Source organism: Corvus kubaryi, unplaced genomic scaffold (genome assembly GCF_017639235.1).
Source record: "Corvus kubaryi isolate FWS band 111438036 unplaced genomic scaffold, C.kubaryi_AGA036_p1.0 37354, whole genome shotgun sequence".
NCBI lineage: Eukaryota > Metazoa > Chordata > Aves > Passeriformes > Corvidae > Corvus > Corvus kubaryi.
Window position 1 is genome coordinate 1766788 of NW_024581116.1, and position 20583 is coordinate 1787370.

At 47.9% G+C, this 20583-nt stretch overlaps 1 protein-coding gene across 3 annotated transcripts; it reads right to left on the reverse strand.

Moving 5' to 3' along the window:
- Nucleotides 1-142: 142 nt before the first annotated feature.
- EFHC1 (EF-hand domain containing 1) lies at nt 143-16953 on the reverse strand. 3 transcript variants are annotated; one of them, XM_042032962.1, is made up of 11 exons: nt 16810-16953; nt 11651-11872; nt 9791-10078; nt 7930-8079; nt 6674-6866; nt 6225-6445; nt 5424-5564; nt 4061-4274; nt 3601-3748; nt 2588-2792; nt 143-662 (listed from the first exon to the last, which is right to left on the reverse strand). In XM_042032962.1, the coding sequence occupies exons 1-11, from the start codon at nt 16924-16926 to the stop codon at nt 537-539; spliced, it is 2025 nt and encodes a 674-aa protein (XP_041888896.1). In that variant the 5' UTR covers nt 16927-16953; the 3' UTR covers nt 143-536. The 3 variants fall into 3 exon arrangements, with proteins under 3 accessions (XP_041888896.1, XP_041888897.1, XP_041888898.1); XM_042032963.1 differs by lacking the exon at nt 11651-11872; XM_042032964.1 differs by lacking the exon at nt 2588-2792 and having other exon boundaries at nt 585-662.
- Nucleotides 16954-20583: the final 3630 nt, after the last annotated feature.

Genomic DNA, 20583 nt, shown 5'->3' on the forward strand with positions numbered 1-20583 from the left:
GCTGTCAGCAGGTTTGTGCCCAGACCCCTGTTACCTCCAGGTAACTGAACTCGCCACCCAATTTTGAGTAGACCTAGAGTCACACTTTGTGGGTTTCCCCCCCACTTAGCTATTCCACCATTCTATTTAAAACAGACTTTTTAACACTTTTATAGCAACTACATTTTTATTGCAATTTTAATAACAATTTAAATGGCAGTCCTCACTACTTGAACGTGAAAGGCCCATCTGAGAGAAACCTGGAGTGGTTTTCACTCCAGGCTCCAGAGAGCTTTAGCTCTCTAAAGTACTGCACTAAAAGGTTGAGAAAACGACAGAAGAACCTGACTTTGGTTCTCAGAATTATTTTTTTTCCTCCTTTAAATTTCATTTCAACATCCAGCAGTTGTGAGATTGAGTTTTGTGGTGGCTAAAAGGGCAGGGAGAAGTTAGGAAGGGAAAAAAAGTTAAAGTGAGGGTGGAATCAGCTGGGTCTGTGAAAGGGTGAGAGAGTGAAGCAAGAGTGAAAACAGGAACATCCTTTTTGAAGTACGTCTTCAAGTCAGCTGAGAATTCAATTGCTGGTCCTGTCCTTCGGCTTCTGGGAAAAGATTACTAGGGAAGGCTAGAAGGAAGTCACGGTAGTTTACCTTGTCTTCTCCACAGGAACAGTAGTCAATCAGCTGTGGGGACAAAAAACACAGCAAACACCATAAAGAGTTGGAAAAAGCTGCAAAATTGGGGTTGTTTTTGGGGGAGAGTGCCCAGAGGTACTCCTTGTGTGACAGAGCAGGAGATCTTATTCCCCCATGTGGATTCCCCCATCCTGGTAGTCCTGAATCACAGGTAAACTTAGAATTATAGAACCATTAAGGGTGGAAAAGGCCTGCAAGATCATCAAGTCCAACCTTCAGATCATCGAGTCCAACTATTTAAGGGTTCAACTTGATGCTCTAAAGGTTCAAGTCCAACCCTGAATGCCTACAGATCACACTAATCTATTCAAGGAGAAGAGTTTTAATGTTTGAGTTCAATCCTGCTTTCCTTCTGGGCCTCACCAGAGTGGCAACAGAGCCACAAAAATACAAAGCATGGCCACAGACTGAGATGGGCACAGGAAATCTTGCAGAAATCCCTGCCCAAAAGTGGGGTGGGGGCACTGTATGTGAACAGTTACTGTCTCCTGGTGTCACTCTGCTGTGCACACATGGCATAAAGGGGAGACACAGATAATTGAGCTCGGTGACAGCCCCACTAATGAACCAGTTCTGGTGTCCCGTGCCTGACCCTGCATTGTGTTACAGAGCCACAGCCTTTGTGTGCTTCAGGGGAAGAAAGAAGGCTTTTGTTTCTTTAATTGCATAACTAATCTCCTTCTGACACCCAGCGAGATGGAAAAGGTCTAATATCAAAATTCCTTGAAAGGATTCTTCTTCCCCTTGTCGCCTAGAGACAGATTCACTGGGGTTTGCCCTGTGACTGACAGCTGTGCTCCTCTCCAAGCAGTGAACTCTCTGCCCTATGTTTAATTTATAGCCCTGCCACGCTTCCCAGGGCTCTGGGAACACTGGGATTAAGATTTCAGGAGAGAAGATGGATGTTTTTAGTGCATAGGTCCTAGACTGGGGCTCAAACTTGGGAGTTTAGCTTCAATTGTCACAGGTTCTCCACATAATTTTAGGAATGTTACTTCTCTCCCATTCTCAGAGTGGACAGGGACTGTCACCACTCCATAAACTCCTCAGGACAGAGTGAGCTCTGATGAACTCTGGTACAGCAAAGCCCTGGGTGCTGGTCAGGGCCTTCATTCATCCCACATTCTGAGACACAAACCCCCTGCCCCTGCACCTTTCTAACCATGGCTGTGATGCTCACAGTTGGCTGCTTTAGAAAAGTTTTTATTTTAGCCAAGGAAATACTCCCTCTGCATTTGAGATTTCTCTAAAGTCTGAGTCCCCCTTTATTGGCCACTAATCTACTGCCAGTCATATGATGCTAGGAAACATCCTTGCCAGTCATATTCCTGAAAGGATCCTCCTCCATCCTCACTGCAGGAATTTTTCCCTCAGTTTCCCTCACATTTTCTGCTGTGCAGACTGCGATCTCCATGTGCTGTTTGTTGTTCATAGTGCCCAGCAAGTGTTAGCCAGGGGCTTATGATTCTAACTTATCTTTTGATTATTATTATTATTATTATTATTGTTTTATGTCACCTCTACTCAATCCCAGCTGTGCTTAAGCCATCACAGACACTCCAAGCTCTGCAGGAGCCTGTCCCTGATCTCTATCATGATTCCTGACCTTTATCATGTTATACAACCTCTTCTACTCATCCAAGACCTGAACCAGCAGGAATTCTCACACATAACAGTGCAGCCAAACACAGGGGGAAACCTGGATAACATCTCTTCCCTTTCCTTAGAGGACAGCAATTATTATCTCCTCTAAGACACAGGCTCAGAAATTTTTCTGAACTGGGCCTCTCTTTTCTTGAAGTTGTTCCCCTTCGTAGACTAGAGCAGCTGGTTAGGGTTGGTTTTTAGAGATCTTTTGGAAGAGCTACGGGAGGGGAATTCCACATGCACAGCACCCCTGCCTTCCATCTGACCTTTTTAAGAAGAATGGTGCTGGTTGGCACATGGAACCTGTCACAAACATTTAAAAATCTTGTTTTATCCAGGAAGCCAGAGCCTTCTGTGTCAAAATGATGAAATGCCTCATGAAACTTCCTGGTGTTGAAGGGCTCGTGGTGGAGCTTCAGCTCTTTCTGAACCTCTACAATTAAATCATCCAGGTCCTTCTTGGGGAAGCCACTGCAGAAGGAAGGAATAACAGGATTTCATGTAAAAACTCATTCTGGCAGTCTGGCTGTGACACTTGTGTGAACAAGGAGCATTTCCTTGTGTGCTCCACAGTGTCAGAAACTGTGGGAAACTTGACTTTCAACCAGAGCCATGACATAAGTGCCTCCAAACCATGTTCTGAGGTAACAGGGTTGTTACTGCATCACACAAACTGGGTCCAGACAGCTAAAAAGGAGGATGTGGTCTAGGCTCTGATGAGCTGATAAGCAAAGAAGGAACAAATGCCCAAAAAAAGACTCCCCTCACCACCTGCTGAACCTGTAACCATTGAGCAGCTCAAGTTGGCAGCATCTGTTACAGTGAACTGATGCCTCTTGGGAAAAGATGTGTCCCCTATCCCTGGAAGTGTTTAAGATCAGGTTGGACAGGGCTTGGAGCAACCTGGTCTGGTGGAAGGTGCTCCTGCCCATGGCAGGGGCTGGAATGAGATGATCTTTAAAGTCCTTCCAACCCAAACTATTTTGTGATTCTGTGATTGGCTGAAAGTCCAAACACTTCTTGAACTCAGGCTTGGTGCTGTGACCACTTCTCTGCCTCTGGTGCTGAGCCAGAGCTGTCCCACGAGGTTTTGGGGCCAGCAGCAGCCACGACATTTTACTTTACACATTTCACACCCTCTGAATGTGCCAAACACAGCCTCTTGGAGCTGAACCACCAGCAGAGCAGGAGGCTGGAGCCCAGGGAGGCTGGTGAAAATGTGTTAGCAGTCAATCCTGAGTCTTATTCAGCCCCACCACCCCCTTCTTTGTAGCCCTACCTGCTGGCAGTCTCCACTACCACCTGCCGTGGGTGGAAATGGTCCCTTATGGATTGCAGTGTTGCTGCAGGGAAACTCTCTGCATTTCTCTCCAAATAATTCAGCACATATTCATCAGCGTCAGTGATGACAAACCTGTGGCCAAACACTGGGGAAGAAGCATTAAAGTGTTACCTGTGTTTTAGCATGGGTTAAAATGACTTCTTCACCCAGGAGGAAGCAGGATTCCTCCCCTGTGGCTGGGCTCAGCTTTGAGCCAGCTCTGCTACTTGTTTCACTGATTCAAAGGTTCAGACATTGACAGTAACAAAGTTGTATCAATGTACACCAGCTGCTGATCTGGAAACTCAAATGTGACGAGACCCAGAAGCAGCAGATCTTTCAAGTGAGGGGATACACACTGTCCGTGCAATAAATGACATCTCAGAGCAGAGAGTTATAAATCCAGGCTGGATTTTACCTTCAACTGTAGAACCGATGGTGAAGTCAGAGGGCTCATAGTATATGGGATTCTCAGGAGTAGACCCTGGCTTGGTAACTCTGGTTCTTTTTAAGTATTTCCCTCCAGGGATGCCAGAGTTTCTGACTGGAGGTTCATAGATGCCAATCGTGTCATCAGAGAGGAAATAAGAGAGGATGAAACGACGGTTTTTGTCCTCAGGCACTGGTGATTCCTAGAGGAAAGGTAGTGGGTTTGGAACACAGCATTTGAACCAGGTTTTCTTTTCCTGGGGTACTTAGGAGTACCTAGTAACCCACCCATAAGCACCCAGAGCCCAGAGATTTTTTTAATAGGTGACTAAACAAAGCACTTGGTGTGCTGACATAATGTCACAAAGCCCTAGACAGCACTAAGGATCGGAATTTCAAAGGTTACTCGCTTTACTCAAGCCACTGAAGCAGAATCTGGGCTGAGGTTACCAAATATATTCAGTGTTTCCACAGCCTGAGTAATCCAAGAGAAAGGAATATCCTATATGGAATGATTCATCCCGGAGTGGTTGTAAAATTCAGATTGAAAATTACATTTTTCATTATGCTGAGTGCCTGAGAGAGGCTGGTGCTGCTTCAGCTCTTAGTCACAGGAAGTCACTCCCCTGACACACCAGTGGGTTTACTTACTTAGTTTAAAGCTAAGTGGATCTTAACTCCTCAGCTGTGACCTTTAGGGAACTCCTGCACAATAGGGAAAAGAAACCAGCCCTTATTCACCTGGAATGTTTGGAGAGGGCAGGCACCAGGCAGCACAGGAAATGCCATCGCTGCTGCTGGATGTGCCAGAGGCTCCTTGCATAAACCAGCTGGAAAGCTGGCACGAAGGCCAGGGCCTGGGTGCTGTTGTGGGTGGAAAACACCATTTCTGTGGATTTTCCACCTTCTACACTGACACTTGGCTGCTCTGCTAGGACAGCTCCTTGCTGGCTGCTGCATCCAGGACCAGCCTGGAGAAGGACAGGTGCTGGAGCCAGCAGCAGAGACATCAGGCCCTGGCTGGTGGCAGTGGTGGCAGGCAGGCACAGTGCCCAGTGCTTCAGTCAGGGCCATCTGTCATGTAGCAGCGGCAGAGGGAGTTTTTCCATAAATGGCTGTGGGTTTGTAGCAGGTCTGGTTTGTACTTTCTGGCCTTGTTTTCTTTCTTCTAGTTTTGTGAGGTGCCAATTGTCACAGCAAGCACACAATAACCCCACGGCATCCCCCCAACTCGTGTTGGCTCGGGGACCGCTCTTGTCTCACTGGCACAAAGGAGAATTTGCCAACAGCCTTGTCTGGGCAGGCTGCTTCTCCCATCCTCCTGGCACTGTTCCACCAAGGAAAGCACTTACCAGGGCCACCTGGTACCGCAGGATCTTGAGGTTATTCTCCAGCATCTTAATGATATCTTTCCGTGGAGGCTTTGGAAACAGACTGAGACAGTTCTGAAGAGAGTCTTCAGGGATGCCAAAACCATTATAGGGAGGAATCACCTGCGTCCAGAGGAGGTATCAACCATGAACAAGACAAAGTTTACAAGACTTATCAAAGCGCATCAGATTTGGAAGGAAATATTCTGCCACCAGGTAGCAAGAGCTGTGACATCCTGCCCAGTAGAGATGATACCAGCCTGGCCATGTGTTGGACTTCATGAAAATATAAGAGGATTAAGGAAGTCTGAAACTCAGAAAACCAGGTAATTTCTCTGAATAAAGAGGTTATGGCTCTGTTAAAGAATCATAGAATAGCTTGGGTTGAGAAGGACCTTAAAATCACCTAGTTCCAACTAAACACTCCTGTGCACAGGATCTCAGCTATCAAATGGTTACACTGGTAGCCTAATCCCCATCATGTCTGTCGTCTAAGCCACAACTCCAAAGCATTCCTGGGCTCATTTTGGGAGGTAACACAGCAAGGGTTGTGACCATCCCCAGTAGGCAGTTTGGACTTGGCAACACTGTTTTGGAGAGTGAGGGAGAGTTCTGTAGTATAAGAGCAGCCATTCTTATATTGATTATGGCCATTCTTGCCTTGTCTTTTTCAAATTACTTTTTTCTTTAAGCTGAACTTGTTTCCCACAGGTTCTTACTAAGCTGAGAGCTTACACCAGCTGCTTCCTTTCCTCCCTTCATTTGAGAAATTGTTTGCAGTACCTGTGGAGCTTTTTCAATTGGTTTCTTATTCACATCCACTGGCTGGAAGTCTGTGATGCCATATTTTTCGCGATAAAAGTCCTGCGTGAACTTGTCACAATCATAGATTAAGAAGGTGCGTCCAAGGAGGGTGACACTTTTGCCAACAGCAAAATCTTTAGGTGAGTACCACTCTTGTACCTCGTGGTCAGTGATCTCCAGCACACAGCTTGGGAAGTTCTCTAAGGACAAGGGAGCAGAAGGGAAAATAAATTAATCAGGGAGATGTTAATATTTCCTAGTGAAAAGGGATATAAAAGCAAGGTGTATAAATAGCTCCAGGGAGATGTTGGCACTGCTGTCCTGCCACTGTTTCCCAAACGATAAAGAATTTAGTGATCATTTAAATAACTTTTTTTTGTCCATGAAATGACACTTTAGCACAGACAGATGTGTCAATCTAAACTTACTGTTCTTGTCCACAAAGATTTTGGGCAAGCGCTGGCGTCTCATCAGTACCGGGAATGGGTCTCTCCCATCATTTCTCCTGTGGACTTCCCGAACCTCCACTGTGTCATCTGCCAAGAAGTAATGGATGACACAAGGATGGTGATCACCAAAGGCACAGTTGGTGTCATCCCATATGGCATAGAAGCGAAGCACCTGGGGTGGAGAAAAAAGAAGCAAACATGGATCAGAATCATCTTCTGATGCCACAGAAATCAAACTCATCACACCGAGATGCTCAGGAGTTCCCCAAGGTTCAGCTCCCGAAGAGGCAGGAGAGACACAGGGAGAATTTAGTCAGAGCAAGGGGCATTTGTGTTTGTCTGAAATTTTCTGCTCTGGCACCTGGAATCAATATTTTGGTGTAGGAGAGGAGTGGATGCAGCAAGACCATTCCTAACAGAACTGCATCTGGCTGCTAAATTCCAGAGGCAGGTGGCTTATCTCATCCCAACAGAAAGCAAGAGAGCAATGGATGATATTGAGCACAGGCTCTGCAATCCAAAGAGGAGCTGCTTACGAAGCACAAAGCCCAGAAAAAAAACATAAAAGGTTTTGTTTCTCACTAATGCCAAGAAAGAAGCAAATCTGGAGTCTGTTCAGCAGACTGAGATGATTTAGAATGAGTGAGGTTGCAGGCACTCACAGGACCTGGGTTTCAATAGCACATATTCACTGTAATCACAGGATCTTTTAGGTTGGAAGATTACTGAGTCCAACCTCTGACTGACCCCCACCTTGTCACCCAGCCCAGAGCACTGAGTGCCACATCCAGTCATTCCTTGGACACCTCCAGGGATGGTGACCCCACCACCTCCCTGGGCAGCCCCTTCCAATCACCCTTTCTGTGGACAAATTCTTCCTAATTCAACCTAAACCTTCCCTTGCAGAACTTGAGGCCATTTCCAGTCCTTTTGCTGGTTGCCTGGGAGAAGATACTGACCCCCCCCGGCTGCCCCCTCCTGTCAGGGAGTTGTGCAGAGCCACAAGGTCCCCGCTGAGCCTCCTTTTCTCCAGGCTGAGCCCCTTTCCCAGCTCCCTCAGCCACTCCTGGTGCTCCAGCCCCATCCCCAGCTCTGTTCCCTTCCCTGGACATGCTCCAGCCCCTCAATGTCTTTCCTAAAGTGAAGGGCCCAGACCAGGACACAGGACTGAAGGTGCCTTACCAGTATGATGTGGGTAATAATACAATAATTTGGGTAATCCCCAGCTCTCTCACCTTTGTGTCATAGGTCAGAAACTGCCTGAAGGGGTCGGGACCTGCGGGCACGATGGGTTTTTGCACAGGTGTCCGACGCTGTTCTGTGTAAGGATCCGAAACCATTTCCTCTGGAGGGTTCACTTCAATTCCTTGGCTCTCCAGGAACACCTAGGAAGGCCATCTGAGGTGTTAGTGCTGCCAGGAGTTCTGAAGGTAAGAGGTGACTAGAGGTTACAAGTGGGCTGCAATGAGTGAGGTCAGAATGCTGCAAGTTCATTCCTCACAGAGAACTCTACTGCAACAGCAAAATACAGCAGATGATAAATGTATTTGTTTAAGCTGCTTCTTGGCTTTGCTTACCCTTCAATTAGTCAGAGTAGTCCTGTCCTCAACATCCTAACTCAGATGTCACTTGAGCACAGTTCTCCTTGGCCTTAGGGCTTTAAATGGAAGATAACTGTCAGTTATCTCTTTTATGTAAATGAAAAAGATTAAATTGGTGTATAAACACAGATGTAGTCAGCCTGAATTTGCAAGAACTTAGGTCTGTGTCAGAGAGTAAGTTAGTGTCACCCACACCAGGCACACCAAGACCCTTCAGGCACGAGGATATGTGTCAGTGGCAGCTTCGTTCCATCTTTCAGGAGTACTTTTCCCACAGAAAAGGTGCAAACTACTTGTTTACAAAGGGATTTTTTGCTTACCTTGGATGATGAACAAAATCCAGGGTGTTACTCGTGGACTTGTATCAGTCACCCAAAACAACCTCTGAAGTCAAGAGACTTGTTCCCTTTTTAGCTTTGGGAAGTGGCCCATGAAACCATTCAGCCCAGGAAGCACCCGTGCAAACATCTCCCACAGGAATATGAGATCCCTCTGGAGACTCACAAAGCAGGTTCACACTTTCAGACTCACTATTTTCTGGTCTAGAAGATGTCAATAACTGATAAATAGACTGTTGGTCTTGAGATGTAGACCCACATAGCTCATTCCATGTTTTCCATCAATATTAACATGAGGACCAGCTCTTCATTTGATGTGAACTGACTTTAACAGTCATCCAGTTCCAACAGAGCTGGTCCCACAGCCACATTTACACCAATATATTGTACATGCTTGGGAACATTCCTGGGCACTGAGGCCAACTGGCAAGGAAAAGCCTGGGTCTAAACTCTCCCAGCCTCCAGGACAGGTTGACTGCATGTAACTCACCTATTGGGAATGGCTCCCTGGCCTGGAAGAATAGGAGCTGACCAGGGCTGAGATTATACTGGGGACGATCTAGCAGGATACCAGTGTACTGGTGATTCTTATTTCGTTATTGGATTGTTATTATCTCATTTACTGGCACAAAAATAGCCAGAAATAGAAAAGCAGGCAATGAGTAAGCTCTCTTAGAAAGGTCAGTTCATACCATGATTCTCAACCCATGGATCATGGCTCGACTGTGCATGTGTGCAGAGTTACTGCTTGTATTTATTCCCTTCCACTGTTCTTAATGGAGGAATATTAAATCAGAAAAGAGTCAGGATCACTAATTTCCCTCTCATGTATGAACAATATTTCATCTGGACTCCAAGCAGTTAAACTGGCCAGACATAAACTTAGAATTTGTATTGTAAAAAAAAGCCCTGAGGACAAAGGATAAACTCCCAGCAGTCCTGGAGCAAAAACACTGAGCAGTTAACTTGCCCTCAACAGATGTCATACCCTGAACTCCCCGCTGGCCTGAAGAAAGAAAACTACACAAAAAGCAAAATGAAAGACTGCAAGCACCTATATCACAAAAGCTACAGCTGCAAACTGCTGCACTCTAACAGGTAATTAAAATCCTGTGATTCCCAGGAGTCTTTCTGTCAGTGTTCTCCCCACAACACACCTTGGTGAAGGAGTCACAGTTGACCAGGCGGTAGGTCCTGCCATACATGGTGAGGTCGATGCCCAGGTTCAGATCCTTCCAGTGGTAATAATCTCCCTGCTCATTCTTGGGCACCCGGTGGCGTCTCATGAGTTTGCCTTGAACCAGACCTGAGTTCTTCATCTTAGGCTCAATGACACACATGCTGTCATCTTCCAGGTAGTAGTAGATGCCCACTTGGCGGATCCGGTAATGCTCCTCTGCAGAGATAGCAACTTCCTCCTGGAAGTAGGCATCAAACTTCAAAACCTGCCCAAGGGACAATAAAACAAAGGGAGAGAGAAAGAAACAAACTGAACACTGTGATTAGTCAATCAAGGCCAAAAATTTATTTGTAATTTTCTTTGATGGTGTAAAATTACTGGATTAGATTCTACAGAATCTTCAAAGACAACAGTGGCCTAATCTGTGAGTGACAGCAGAGGCACCAGGAGGGCTTTTATTAAGATGTGCCTTTTGCAAATTTGGTGTGCATGAGACAAGTGTAAAAATACAGCCTTTTCCCTATTTATTGATCACCTGCTGTTTCACATACAGCCAGGTGCTTGGCTGCTGGCAGTAATCTACTTTACTGACACACATGGCTCTTTATGTGTCAGCTTTACAGTCCTGATTGAGGGAAGTTATCAAGAGATTTTAGTAAAGAGTTCAACCACATCTGAGGATTTTAAAATCTGAATAGGTCATTATTTTAAGGCCAGGCTGGAGGGGCTCTGAGCAACCTGGTCTAGTGGAAGGTGTCCCTGCCAGACAGGGAGGCTGGAACAAGATGATCTTTAAGGTCCCTTCCAAACCAAACCTTTCCATGATGTGAAGTCACATCTATTCAGCACTGACAGCAAAAGCTGATTTGTGCTGGGGAAACAAGGGAACTAATCAGCCAGTCCCTCTGCTTGGCAGAAGTAGGAGGAATACTCCCTCCAAGATCATTCAGTGCCCCTAAGAAGGTGTAGGTGGCCAATCAGGCCTTGCATACCCAGCCTACATCAGCCCAGAGGCCTGGATAATTAAGGGATGATAAAGCCAGCAAGTTCCTACCAGTCAGCAAAGTGCCCCACAAGGGACTGAGACATCCCCAGCAGCACTGGGGCCCCTGCTGCTCCTGCAGCTTGAAGGAAGGGGCAGGGAAGAACCCGACAGATTAAACAGCAACATCTACATTACTCTGAAGGAACAGCCTCAGTAATTAACAGAGCACATCTGTTCCCCAGCCTGTGTGACAGCCGGGCTGAGGGCTGGCTGGCTGCAGACGGCTCTGGCAGGGCTGGCAGCGTGCGCAGCCTGCACATGCTGAGCTCCCCAGCCCTGCAGCTCCCACTGCAGCAGCTGCTCCATCCACGGCTGCGGGTTGCAGCCTGGGACTCTGGCACCCTGAAAACCAAGGGTTAGCTCAGGACTGCTCGGAGCAGACACAGAGCCACCTCCCAGTCTGATACGATCACCAAGATGTAACACGGGAAGCACTAATGGAGCAGTTCAGGCTGTGACACGCTGTGGTGACCAACACAGTCAGATGGACCACAGTCAAAGAGGCTGCCAGGGTTCTCTTATAAACTGGAGCTTTCCAGAGCTAATCAAGCCTCTTTTCCAAAGCCTGCTGGAAATGCTCGAGTGTAACTTGCAGGGAATGTCTTACATCGTTTACGTATTATAATCCTCCTCCCAAGCAAAGAAAGCCTCTTTCAGTCTGAGATTCAGCTGTCTCTGACTAAGGGCACTGGCATCTGAAAACTGCTGTAACGCAGTCCCGTGAACCCTGGAGCTGACTGTTTATGTCTCCGAATTTGGCCAGCGATATTCCTGGAATCAGCTTCTTTATACCTTTTTGTCATAAGCCACGAATGCTGGAGTGAAGCTGGAAGGTGCAGACCTCCTGACTTGCCCATAGGTCAGTGTGGATCCCTTGGTGCATAAATCATCTAATTCATCTTGAGAGAGCTGATTTGCAAAGAGTGTGTCCCCGCCAACCCCCTCTCTTGGCAGCCGGGAAAAGGCATATCCATTTTTGAAGCCCAGTGTCTGCGACCGATGAAAAGATGTTTTCTGTTGGAAGGAAATCCAGCTATCAAAATACTGCATGAATTTAGTAGATACAGCTACTGGAAGCACAAAAATAACCCAGTAAGAGAGTGCAATATCAAGAATGTCTCCCCCCACACATACGCCCAGCATTTTATTATAAACTACTGCAGCAGTTATTTAAAATCACATTTTGCACTTAGATTGAGGAAGTGGAAAAACAGTGTGTGGTGGATGTATGACACACGAGAGTGAACTCAGATCCTCGCACTGCCACAGACTCCGGAAGAACTTAAATCACTGAATTTCCTGACTGCCACCATATTCAATGCCTAGAACAGTGTGTTAGCACTTTATCTGCCCTGGTATTTATCTCACCAGCTCTTTGTTCCCTACCCTGTTTGTCAGCAGTACAGAGCACCATGGGACCTCAGTTACTGCCTTATGGTGCTGCCTTGACTGTTGTGCACCCTCTGTGTGTTCCATTGTTATCTATTTTCTTAATTCTCCCCTGGGCATGATATAGGATTTTCTTTGCTGGGTTAAATCAAGGCATGTCATGCTCACAGAACTGCAGTTATGAAATGTACAAAAGTGCATCAGTTGTTTTATCACCTCTCTGCACAGTCATAGAATCATACAACAGTTTGGGTTGGAAAGGACATTAAAGATTATCTTGTTCCAACCCCATGCCATGGGCAGGGACACCTTCCACTGTCCCAGGTTGCTCCAAGCCCTGTCCAACCTGGCCTTGGACACTTGCAGGGATGAAGCAGCCACAACTTCTCTGGGCACCCTGTGCCAGGCCTCACCACACTTTGTAAAAAACTTCTTCCTTGTATCTAATCTAAGTTAAGCCTCTTTGAGTTTAAAACCATCATCCCTTGTCCTATTGCTACAGGCCCTGCTAAAAAGTTTGTCCCATCTTTCATGGAGCCTCTTTAGGCACTGGAAGAGGCTCTGAGGTCTCCCTGGATCCTTCTCCTCTCCAGGTGAACAACCCCAGCTCTCCCAGCCCGCCTCCAGAGCAGAGGGGCTCCAGCCCTTGGAACATTTCCGGGGCCTCCTCTGGATTTGCTCCAGCAGCTCCACATCCTTCTGCTGTTGGACCCCAGGGTTGGAGGCAGCTCTGCAGGTGGAGTCTCACCTGAGCAGGGCAGAGGGGCAGAATCGCCCCCTCTCCTGCTGCCCACGCTGGGGGATCAGCCCAGCACAGGGGTTTCTGGGTCTCAGCCTTTCATCCATCAGCAGCCCCAAGTCCTTCTCCCAGGGTTGCATTCGATCAGAGCCATGAACAGGACCCAATCTCTGTCAGCAAGTCCTGTTCTTCACCACTGAAGAGCAGGGTCAGACTTGAGTGACATCAAACTACTCCACTTGCTGCAAGCTCCACCACACGTGGTACCTCACCTGCACTCTGAGAGCCTGCCTGGTCCCATTGGGCTTTCAACACTTAATGCTCCAGAGAAAGCAGTGGAAATTATGAGTCCTTGATAATAAAACCTCTTGACTTTTTCCAAGTAAAACAGAGTTGTATGCATTTCTAGTGCTGACAGAACCAAGCTTCAGCTCCTTTTCCAGCCCCAGACTTGCAGTCAGTGCAACCTCAGGCATGCAAATCGCTTCTTCTCCACCCCCTCCCTCGCCCCTCATGGTTAAGCCTCTAATCATACCTTCAAGGCCCCACTTGAATTCCATATAATTCCCTGTTTTCTATTTACATTGCTACTGTAGATCTTGCAATGGAGGAAAACAGTTGAAAACAAGATTTGTCTGAAGACACATTAGCAGAACATCTTATAAACTGCCACAGAACTGTCACTTCCTTCTGTTAAATAAATACCAAGGGAAAGCTGTGGGAAAAATATTCAAGAAAAACCAGGAAGTTTGTCTTTAATTTGAGGAGTATCAGTGTTTGTCAGAAGTGTACAAGCTTTTAAGAGCCCACATTTGCCTAAAGAAAGCACCTCATTGCTTCATAAGGCTCATGAGTGGATAAGCTACCCCAAAGTGAGCCTGGATGCCAGATAACACCTCACGGGATCAGGTGACCAATGCAAATTTAAAAAGGAAAGCCCAGAATGTAAACTCCTAATCTCAGTTGCTGCCAGTGTTTATCTGAAGAAATTCCACTGAATTAAGTCCTTCTTTTTGCCAAGTCTGTAACACTTCACACGAGCACCATTCCCTCTCCCAGTGTCTGTTCCCCTGTCCCGTAAGCAATAAGCAGTAACAACACTTTATTTGAACAGAGGTTTTGTTCAGAACTTCTCAGCATATACAGAGAAAACAAGTATTGTGATGCCAATTTTATAGAGTGGAAACTTTCAGATTTCCAAGATGTTAAAAATTATTTCAAGGAAATATTATTATCTGATAATAACTCTGAGATAACCTTTATTACTCCATGATTGTGTGTTATGAGTAATTTACTCTATTTACTATTGGAGAACTCATTTGTCACTGATTTAGGCCAGGTTGGATGGGGCTTGGAGCAACCTGGTGTATGGAAAGTGTCCCTGCCCCAGGCAGGGGAGTGGAACAAGATGATCTTTAAGGTCCCTTCCAACCCAAACCATTCCATGATTCTGTGACAAGTAATTTTTACGTATGGAACTGAATGCAGCCAGGAATGTTTTCTGTTAAAGATGCTCTCCAGGGAGGCTGTAAATCCCTAGTGTGCCCAAAGCAGGCATGAAACAACCCCTTTTTTGGCTTTTCATGGGATTGTTTTAGTATATCAGAGAAATAAATGGAAGCATCGGTTCTCTGTGGTACCACTTCCTCAAGAGGACATCGGGAGGATTTGGGGTTATCAGGTCCTTAGCGCCTGGACCATTGGATGGGGAAAAGGAGAGGCTGCTTCCTCATTTAGGTATCAGGTGCAGAGGATAAGGATGAAACTTCTTCTTCCAGGGAACCTGGGAGCAGCTAAGAGTGTGTCACTCCCTGGGGATGATCCTGGAAGCTGTGGTGGTACCAGTTCTGTGGTGGGATACCAGTTCTCCCATCACATTATCAGGTTCCAGACCTAGACTGTCATGGATTCGGTTCTCCAGGCAACACCAGGAGAGCAGTTTTGAAAGTATCAGAGCTTTGGAGGAAGGGGTATCAGGAAGGTGTTGATTGTAATGAGACTGGTGACTTCGAGGTGTTTCTATCTAACAGATAGATTATGTCCAAGAAATAATTACATTGGGTTGATTTAGGGGATTAATTCCTAGTGGAGGAATGCTCCAGGTTTGATCAATATTGCTTCTCCTGTGTATATCCAGTTGAGGAGGTATCAGGTGAGTTTAAGGAACTCGGTTCAGGACGGTATGAGAATGAGTTGAAGGTGCAGAACACTTTGCTTTGGGAAAACTCAGATGGTTCAGAGAAACAGCAGTTTTCCTGAGGGAATCAGGTTTCAGGACTGTAAAGTGAGTTTGGGGATTTCCCTTGGGGTATCTCATGAACCGGTGGGGGAATTATTGGATGGATTCAGGGGAACTGGATATCCAAAGGGGTGAGTTTGCAGATAGTAGTTCTGCAGTTATGGAAAAAGCTTTTGGACTTTCAAATGAGGCTCACAAATGAGGGGGAGCAGGGGTGTGTGTGTCTTTCTCTCCAAAGCTATCAGGACAAATTCAGGGTTATAAGATGGGTACATGATATAATGGATTCCTTGGGGAGAAAATTAAAAGCACCAAGTGCCCTTGAAGGTTGATTTAGGGATACTTGGTCCCTTGGGAACAGATTGCAATGTTCAATAACACTGGAAGAATTTAGGGAGTACCAGGTCTGCTGTGGGTGGGATCAGGGGATACCAGATAGGTACAGAGCAATCAGATCCCCCAGAAGTGAGTCCAGCAGGTATTTGGTGGCTTTGGGAAACACCAAGTCCCTGGGGGAGAGTTTAGTGGATATTAAATCTGCTGGGGAGCATCAAGTGAGTTTACAGAGCACCAGGTTCTTTGGGGGTCATGTCCAGGGTACCAGGGTCTGGTGAGTTTGAAGTTTCCAGGACACGGGTTCAAAGGACATCAAGTTGTCTCAGGGATATCTGGGGAATTCAGGAGGTACCAGGTGTCTTGGGGGAGTTAGAGGATGGTCTGAGGGAACACAAGGTTCCCTCGGGGCGGGTTCAGGGAGTAACATGTTCCCAGGAGGAATTGTCTCTCCCTTTACCCTGCTCTTGTGAAACCCCACCTTCAGTGCTGCATCCAGGTCTGGACCCACCCAAAGCACAAGAAACGCATGGATCCATTGGAGCGAGTCCAGAGGAAACCATGGAGATGCTCCAAGGCTGGAGCCCCTCTGCTCTGGAGCCAGGCTGGGGGAGCTGGGGGTGTTCACCTGGAGAAGAGAAGGATCCAGGGAGACCCCAGAGCTCCTTCCAGTGCCTAAAGGGGCTCCAGGAGAGCTGCAGAGGGACTTGGGACAAGGGCTGGAGGCACAGGACACAGGGAATGGCTTCCCACTGCCAGAGGGCAGGGATAGATGGGATATTGGGAAGGAATTCTTCCCTGTGAGGGTGGGGAGGCCCTGGCACAGGGTGCCCAGAGAAGCTGTGGCTGCCCCTGGATCCCTGGAAATGTCCAAGGCCAGGCTGGACAGGGCTTGGAGCAACCTGGGCTAGTGGAAGGTGTCCCTGCCCATGGCAGGGGGTGTAATGAGACGGTCTTTAAGGTCTTCTAACCCAAACCATTTGTCTTCTAGCCCAAACTATTCCACAATTCTACGAATATTGCCGAGTTTAGGGGTCCCAAGTCTCCCGTGGATTTAGAGGAATGTCTGAGGGTTCCCAGAGAGTGTCTTCAGGGGGTACCAGCTACCACCTGGAGCGGCTGTGGGGAGGTGCAGAGGCCCATTCTGAGGGCACCTCTCAGGGGGACACCTGCTAGGCCAGCCCACCTTGATGCCGGGGGACTCCCGTGGGAAGGGGGTACGGCAGGGGTACAGTGGGCGAGCGCGCTCACCGTGGGGTCCTTGATGGCGCAGCCGGGGAGGAAGGGCAGCCCCGGCCCGGGTCCGATCCCGAGCCCTGCCCCTGTCCCCGGCCGTGTCCGCGGCCCCGGCTCCGGCCCTGAGCTCATGGCGGCGGCGGCGGCGCTCCGGGCCCGGCCCCGCGGACGCGTCTCCACGGCAACCCCCCGCGCGCTCGGTGCGCATGCGCGGAGCCCTGCGCGCCTCCGTCTCTGCGCCTGCGCAGGGAGCGCCGCGCGCCGCGGCAGCGGGGAGGGCTTAGAGGGGCCGAACCGCCCCCCTCACCCCTGTGAGGGGAGTCCGGCCCCCGGAGCGTGAAAAAAGACGTGGAAAGCGTTATTCCTGTTTTATTAAGGATTTCCCCCTCACAGCCCCTCATAGTCCGCTCGTATCCCACTCACAGCCTTTCATATCCTCCTCAGAGCTGCCTCACAGCTCCTCCTATCTCCCTCGTAGCCCCTCAGAACCCCCTCATATTAAAATATCTTGGCCTCCAAAATGGGTGGTGGCATCTGGACGGGTTATTTTTGGGGAGTTTTCTCTGCCCTGTGCAGTGCCCACAGTGATTTGTGGCTGTGAAGCCACAAATCCATACCTGGAGCGATTGGAATGTTTTAACATAAGTGGTTGTGCTGGTTTATGATGTATATATACATGTATAACAAGGTATATAGTTGTGAAATAGTGTATTTTTCATATGTAGCACTGATATAATCCCTCTCTTTCAAACATGGAATTTATTTCTGGAGGAAGGGGCAAAAAGAAGCATCAGGGATGCCATCAAGGGAAAGGTGACTGTTCAAAAGTCACTCCTAAATGTAAGAGAGAGCTAAATCCATCACCATGGAAAATAGAAGTTGTTTGTTGCCTACAGAAGTTGTGGATTCCCCAAAAGAAGTGGATTCCCCATTCCTGCAAGTGTTCAGGGCCAGGTTGGACAGGATTTGGGAGAAACCTGGTCTAGTGGAAGGTGACCCTGCCCATGGCAGGGGGGTTGGAACAAGATGATCCTGAAGGTCCCTTCCAACCCAAACCTTCTAGGATTCTATGAAAAAAAAAATAGTTTTTTTGTGCGTCTTTGCTTTGTTCTCTTTATCAGCAGTACACCAGCCAAGCCAGTCTGTGATCCAAGGGCAGGCAGCAGATCCGAGGGTTTTGTAAGCAGAAGTTAAGCAGAGAGAAATGCAGCCAGACCGTCTGTCTGAGCATGGTGTGGGAGAATGAAGAAAGCCAGACGGTGGGAGATAAAGAATGAGGCTGATGAGCTTAGAAAGGAAAATAATGGACTGAAGGCCAAGCAGGGCTGGAAGAGCTGGATCTGGAAGACAGCAAAGCTGCTGCTGTGAGGTCTTACCCAGGTGCAGGTCTCTGATGAAGCACTCGCTCTGATTTTTCAAGCTGCAATCCAGGCAGCATTTAACAGGGAATGGGGCCTGTTTCAGAGAAGGAAATTTGCCTCCGTGTGCCAAGGATTATCCCTGAGGAAAGTGACAGCAAATTTGTGACAAGGCTGTGTGGCAGAGTGCCTGCCACACAGCCTTACTGTAAAGATAACAGGCTGGGAGAGCCGGGGATGTTCAGCCTGGAGAAGAGAAGGCTCCCAGAAGTCCTTGAAGCCCCTTCCAGTGCCTAAAGGGGCTCCAAGAGAGCCAAAAAGGGATTATTTACAAGGGTATGCAGTGACAGGACAAGGGGCAGTGGTTTTAAAGTGCCAGAGGGCAGGGTTAGATGGGATATTGGGAAGGAATTCTTCCCTGTGAGGGTGGGGAGGCCCTGGCACAGGTTGCCCAGAAAAGCTGTGTTTGTGCCATCCCTTCAAGTGTCCAAGGCCAGGTTGAGCAGCCTGGTTTAATGGAAGGTGTCCCTGCCCATGGCAGGGGCTTGGAACAAGGTGGTCTTTAATGTCCCTTCTAACCCAAACCATTCTGAGATTCCACAGAAGCAAGCAGAAGAAAAGCCAGAGCAGAATAGTGACTGTAAAGCAGGAGAGAGGAGAAATGAGGAATAAGGAACTGGAGTGGAACTAAGAAGATCTGGATTAAGCTGCATCCGTGACAACTTCTGTACAGACAAGTCTGACTTGCCAAGGTCAAGATCAGCCTTTTTAGCTTCCCACATCCCTGCTATTACTCCTGAAAGGGAAAAGGAATTCCTTATCGGGCTCTGCTTTCGTGGCACTGGAGGACACAGATGGAGACAACTCGCCCTCTGGTGGGTAAAAACACAACCTGCAGAAGCCTTGGTCTGTGTGTTACATTAAGAAAAAATAATTAAAATGATTGGCTATTGGAAGGAAAAATAGAGGATATTCTAGAGGTTTTAAGTGCTGGAATTCAGGAGAAATTGACGACTTATGTATGTGATCACACACAGTCCTCCCAGACAAGGCTGATGAGCTGAGGACACGGAGGATGTGACAGAAAGGGATCAGAAAATCAACAAAACACCGTGATGGAGAAATCCCTAAAACTGGGATCCCTGAATCTGGGAAGTTGGTGTGCTGGGGTGTCTCGCTGAAGTGTGCATAGAGAACACCAGCAGTGTGGGGACTGGGCATGACAAGTCAGAGACCTGGGTGCATCCGCAGGGCTATGATCTTGCTGGGAATCAGGAAAGCGTGGTGCGATGGCTCCCATGACTCAAGTGTTGCAATGGAGGGATACAGACACGCCAAGAAGGTGAGGAGAGGGAGCTGCCCTTTAGTGAGAGAACAGCTGGAGTGCCTGGAATTCTGCGTGGATGATGAGCCAATGGAGCTTACAGGGAAGGGTTCAAGGCATAACCAGAATGGGTGACACCGTACTGGGCAGCTACCTCTTTGCAGGCCCTGGTCTTCATGAAAGACTTCATCCACCCTGATACCTGCTGGAAGGACAACACAAGAGGGATGGAGCACCTCTCCTAAGAGGAAACACCAAGAGAATTTGGATTATTCATCCTGGAGAAAAGAAGGCTTTGGGGTGACCTAACTGTGGCCTTCCAGTACCTGAAGGGAGCTGCCATGAAAGATGGAGATGGACTATTTATGTAGTGGCGGGACAAAGGGGAATGGCTTCAAAGTGAAGACAGAGAGTAGATTTAGATTTGATTTCAGGAAGAAATTGTTTACTGTGAGGGTGGTGAGGCCCTGGCACTGGTTGTTCAGAGCTGCTGTGGATGCCCTACCTGTGGAAACATTCAAGGTCAGGTTGGATGGAGCCCTGAGAAACCTGGTCTAGTGGAAGGTGTCCCTGGCCATGCCAGGGTGGATGATCTTTAAGGTCCCTTCCAACCCAAACCCTTCCATGGTTCAATGATTTGCAATCCAGGAGGGTTGTGGAATGCAGTGCTGGTAACTCTCTCCTCCAAATGATGGAGGAGCCAACAAGGAGAACTGCTTTGCTGGACATCAGACTCACCAGCCATGGTTTGCTGGGGATGTGGGAGTCAAAGGCAGACGTGGCTGGTGGAGTTCAGGATCCTGAGGGAAGGGAGGAGGGTAAACATCAAACACCTCTAGACTTCAGACTTTGGCGTCTTCAAAGGCCTCTGCCTCCTTGGTAGAGTGTCTTGGGATAAGGAGGCCTGGGAGGAGTAATCTCCAAGCTCAAGAACAGTCCATTCCAATGAGCAGGAAGCTGGGCAAAAATGCCAGCATGCCTGCATGGATAAACAGGGAGGTCCTGGCAAAACTCAAACACAGAAGCAGCAGAGGGGTGAAAGCAAGGACATGGACAGAAAGGAACACAGAGACATTATCTGAGTGTGCAGGGATGAGGAAAGGCAAA

What these genes read in the sequence shown, in the direction of transcription:
- EFHC1 (XM_042032962.1), bottom strand. Translation starts at nt 16,926, where the DNA reads ATGAGCTCAGGGCCGGAGCCGGGGCCGCGGACACGGCCGGGGACAGGG. An exon ending in TCGTGGCTTATGACAAAAAG is followed by an intron (nt 10,079 to 11,650) that starts GTATAAAGAAGC and finishes TCCCTTGGGCAG; the next exon opens with GTTTTGAAGTTTGATGCCTA. An exon ending in GCACCATTCTTCTTAAAAAG is followed by an intron (nt 663 to 2,587) that starts GTCAGATGGAAG and finishes TTGTCCCCACAG; the next exon opens with CTGATTGACTACTGTTCCTG.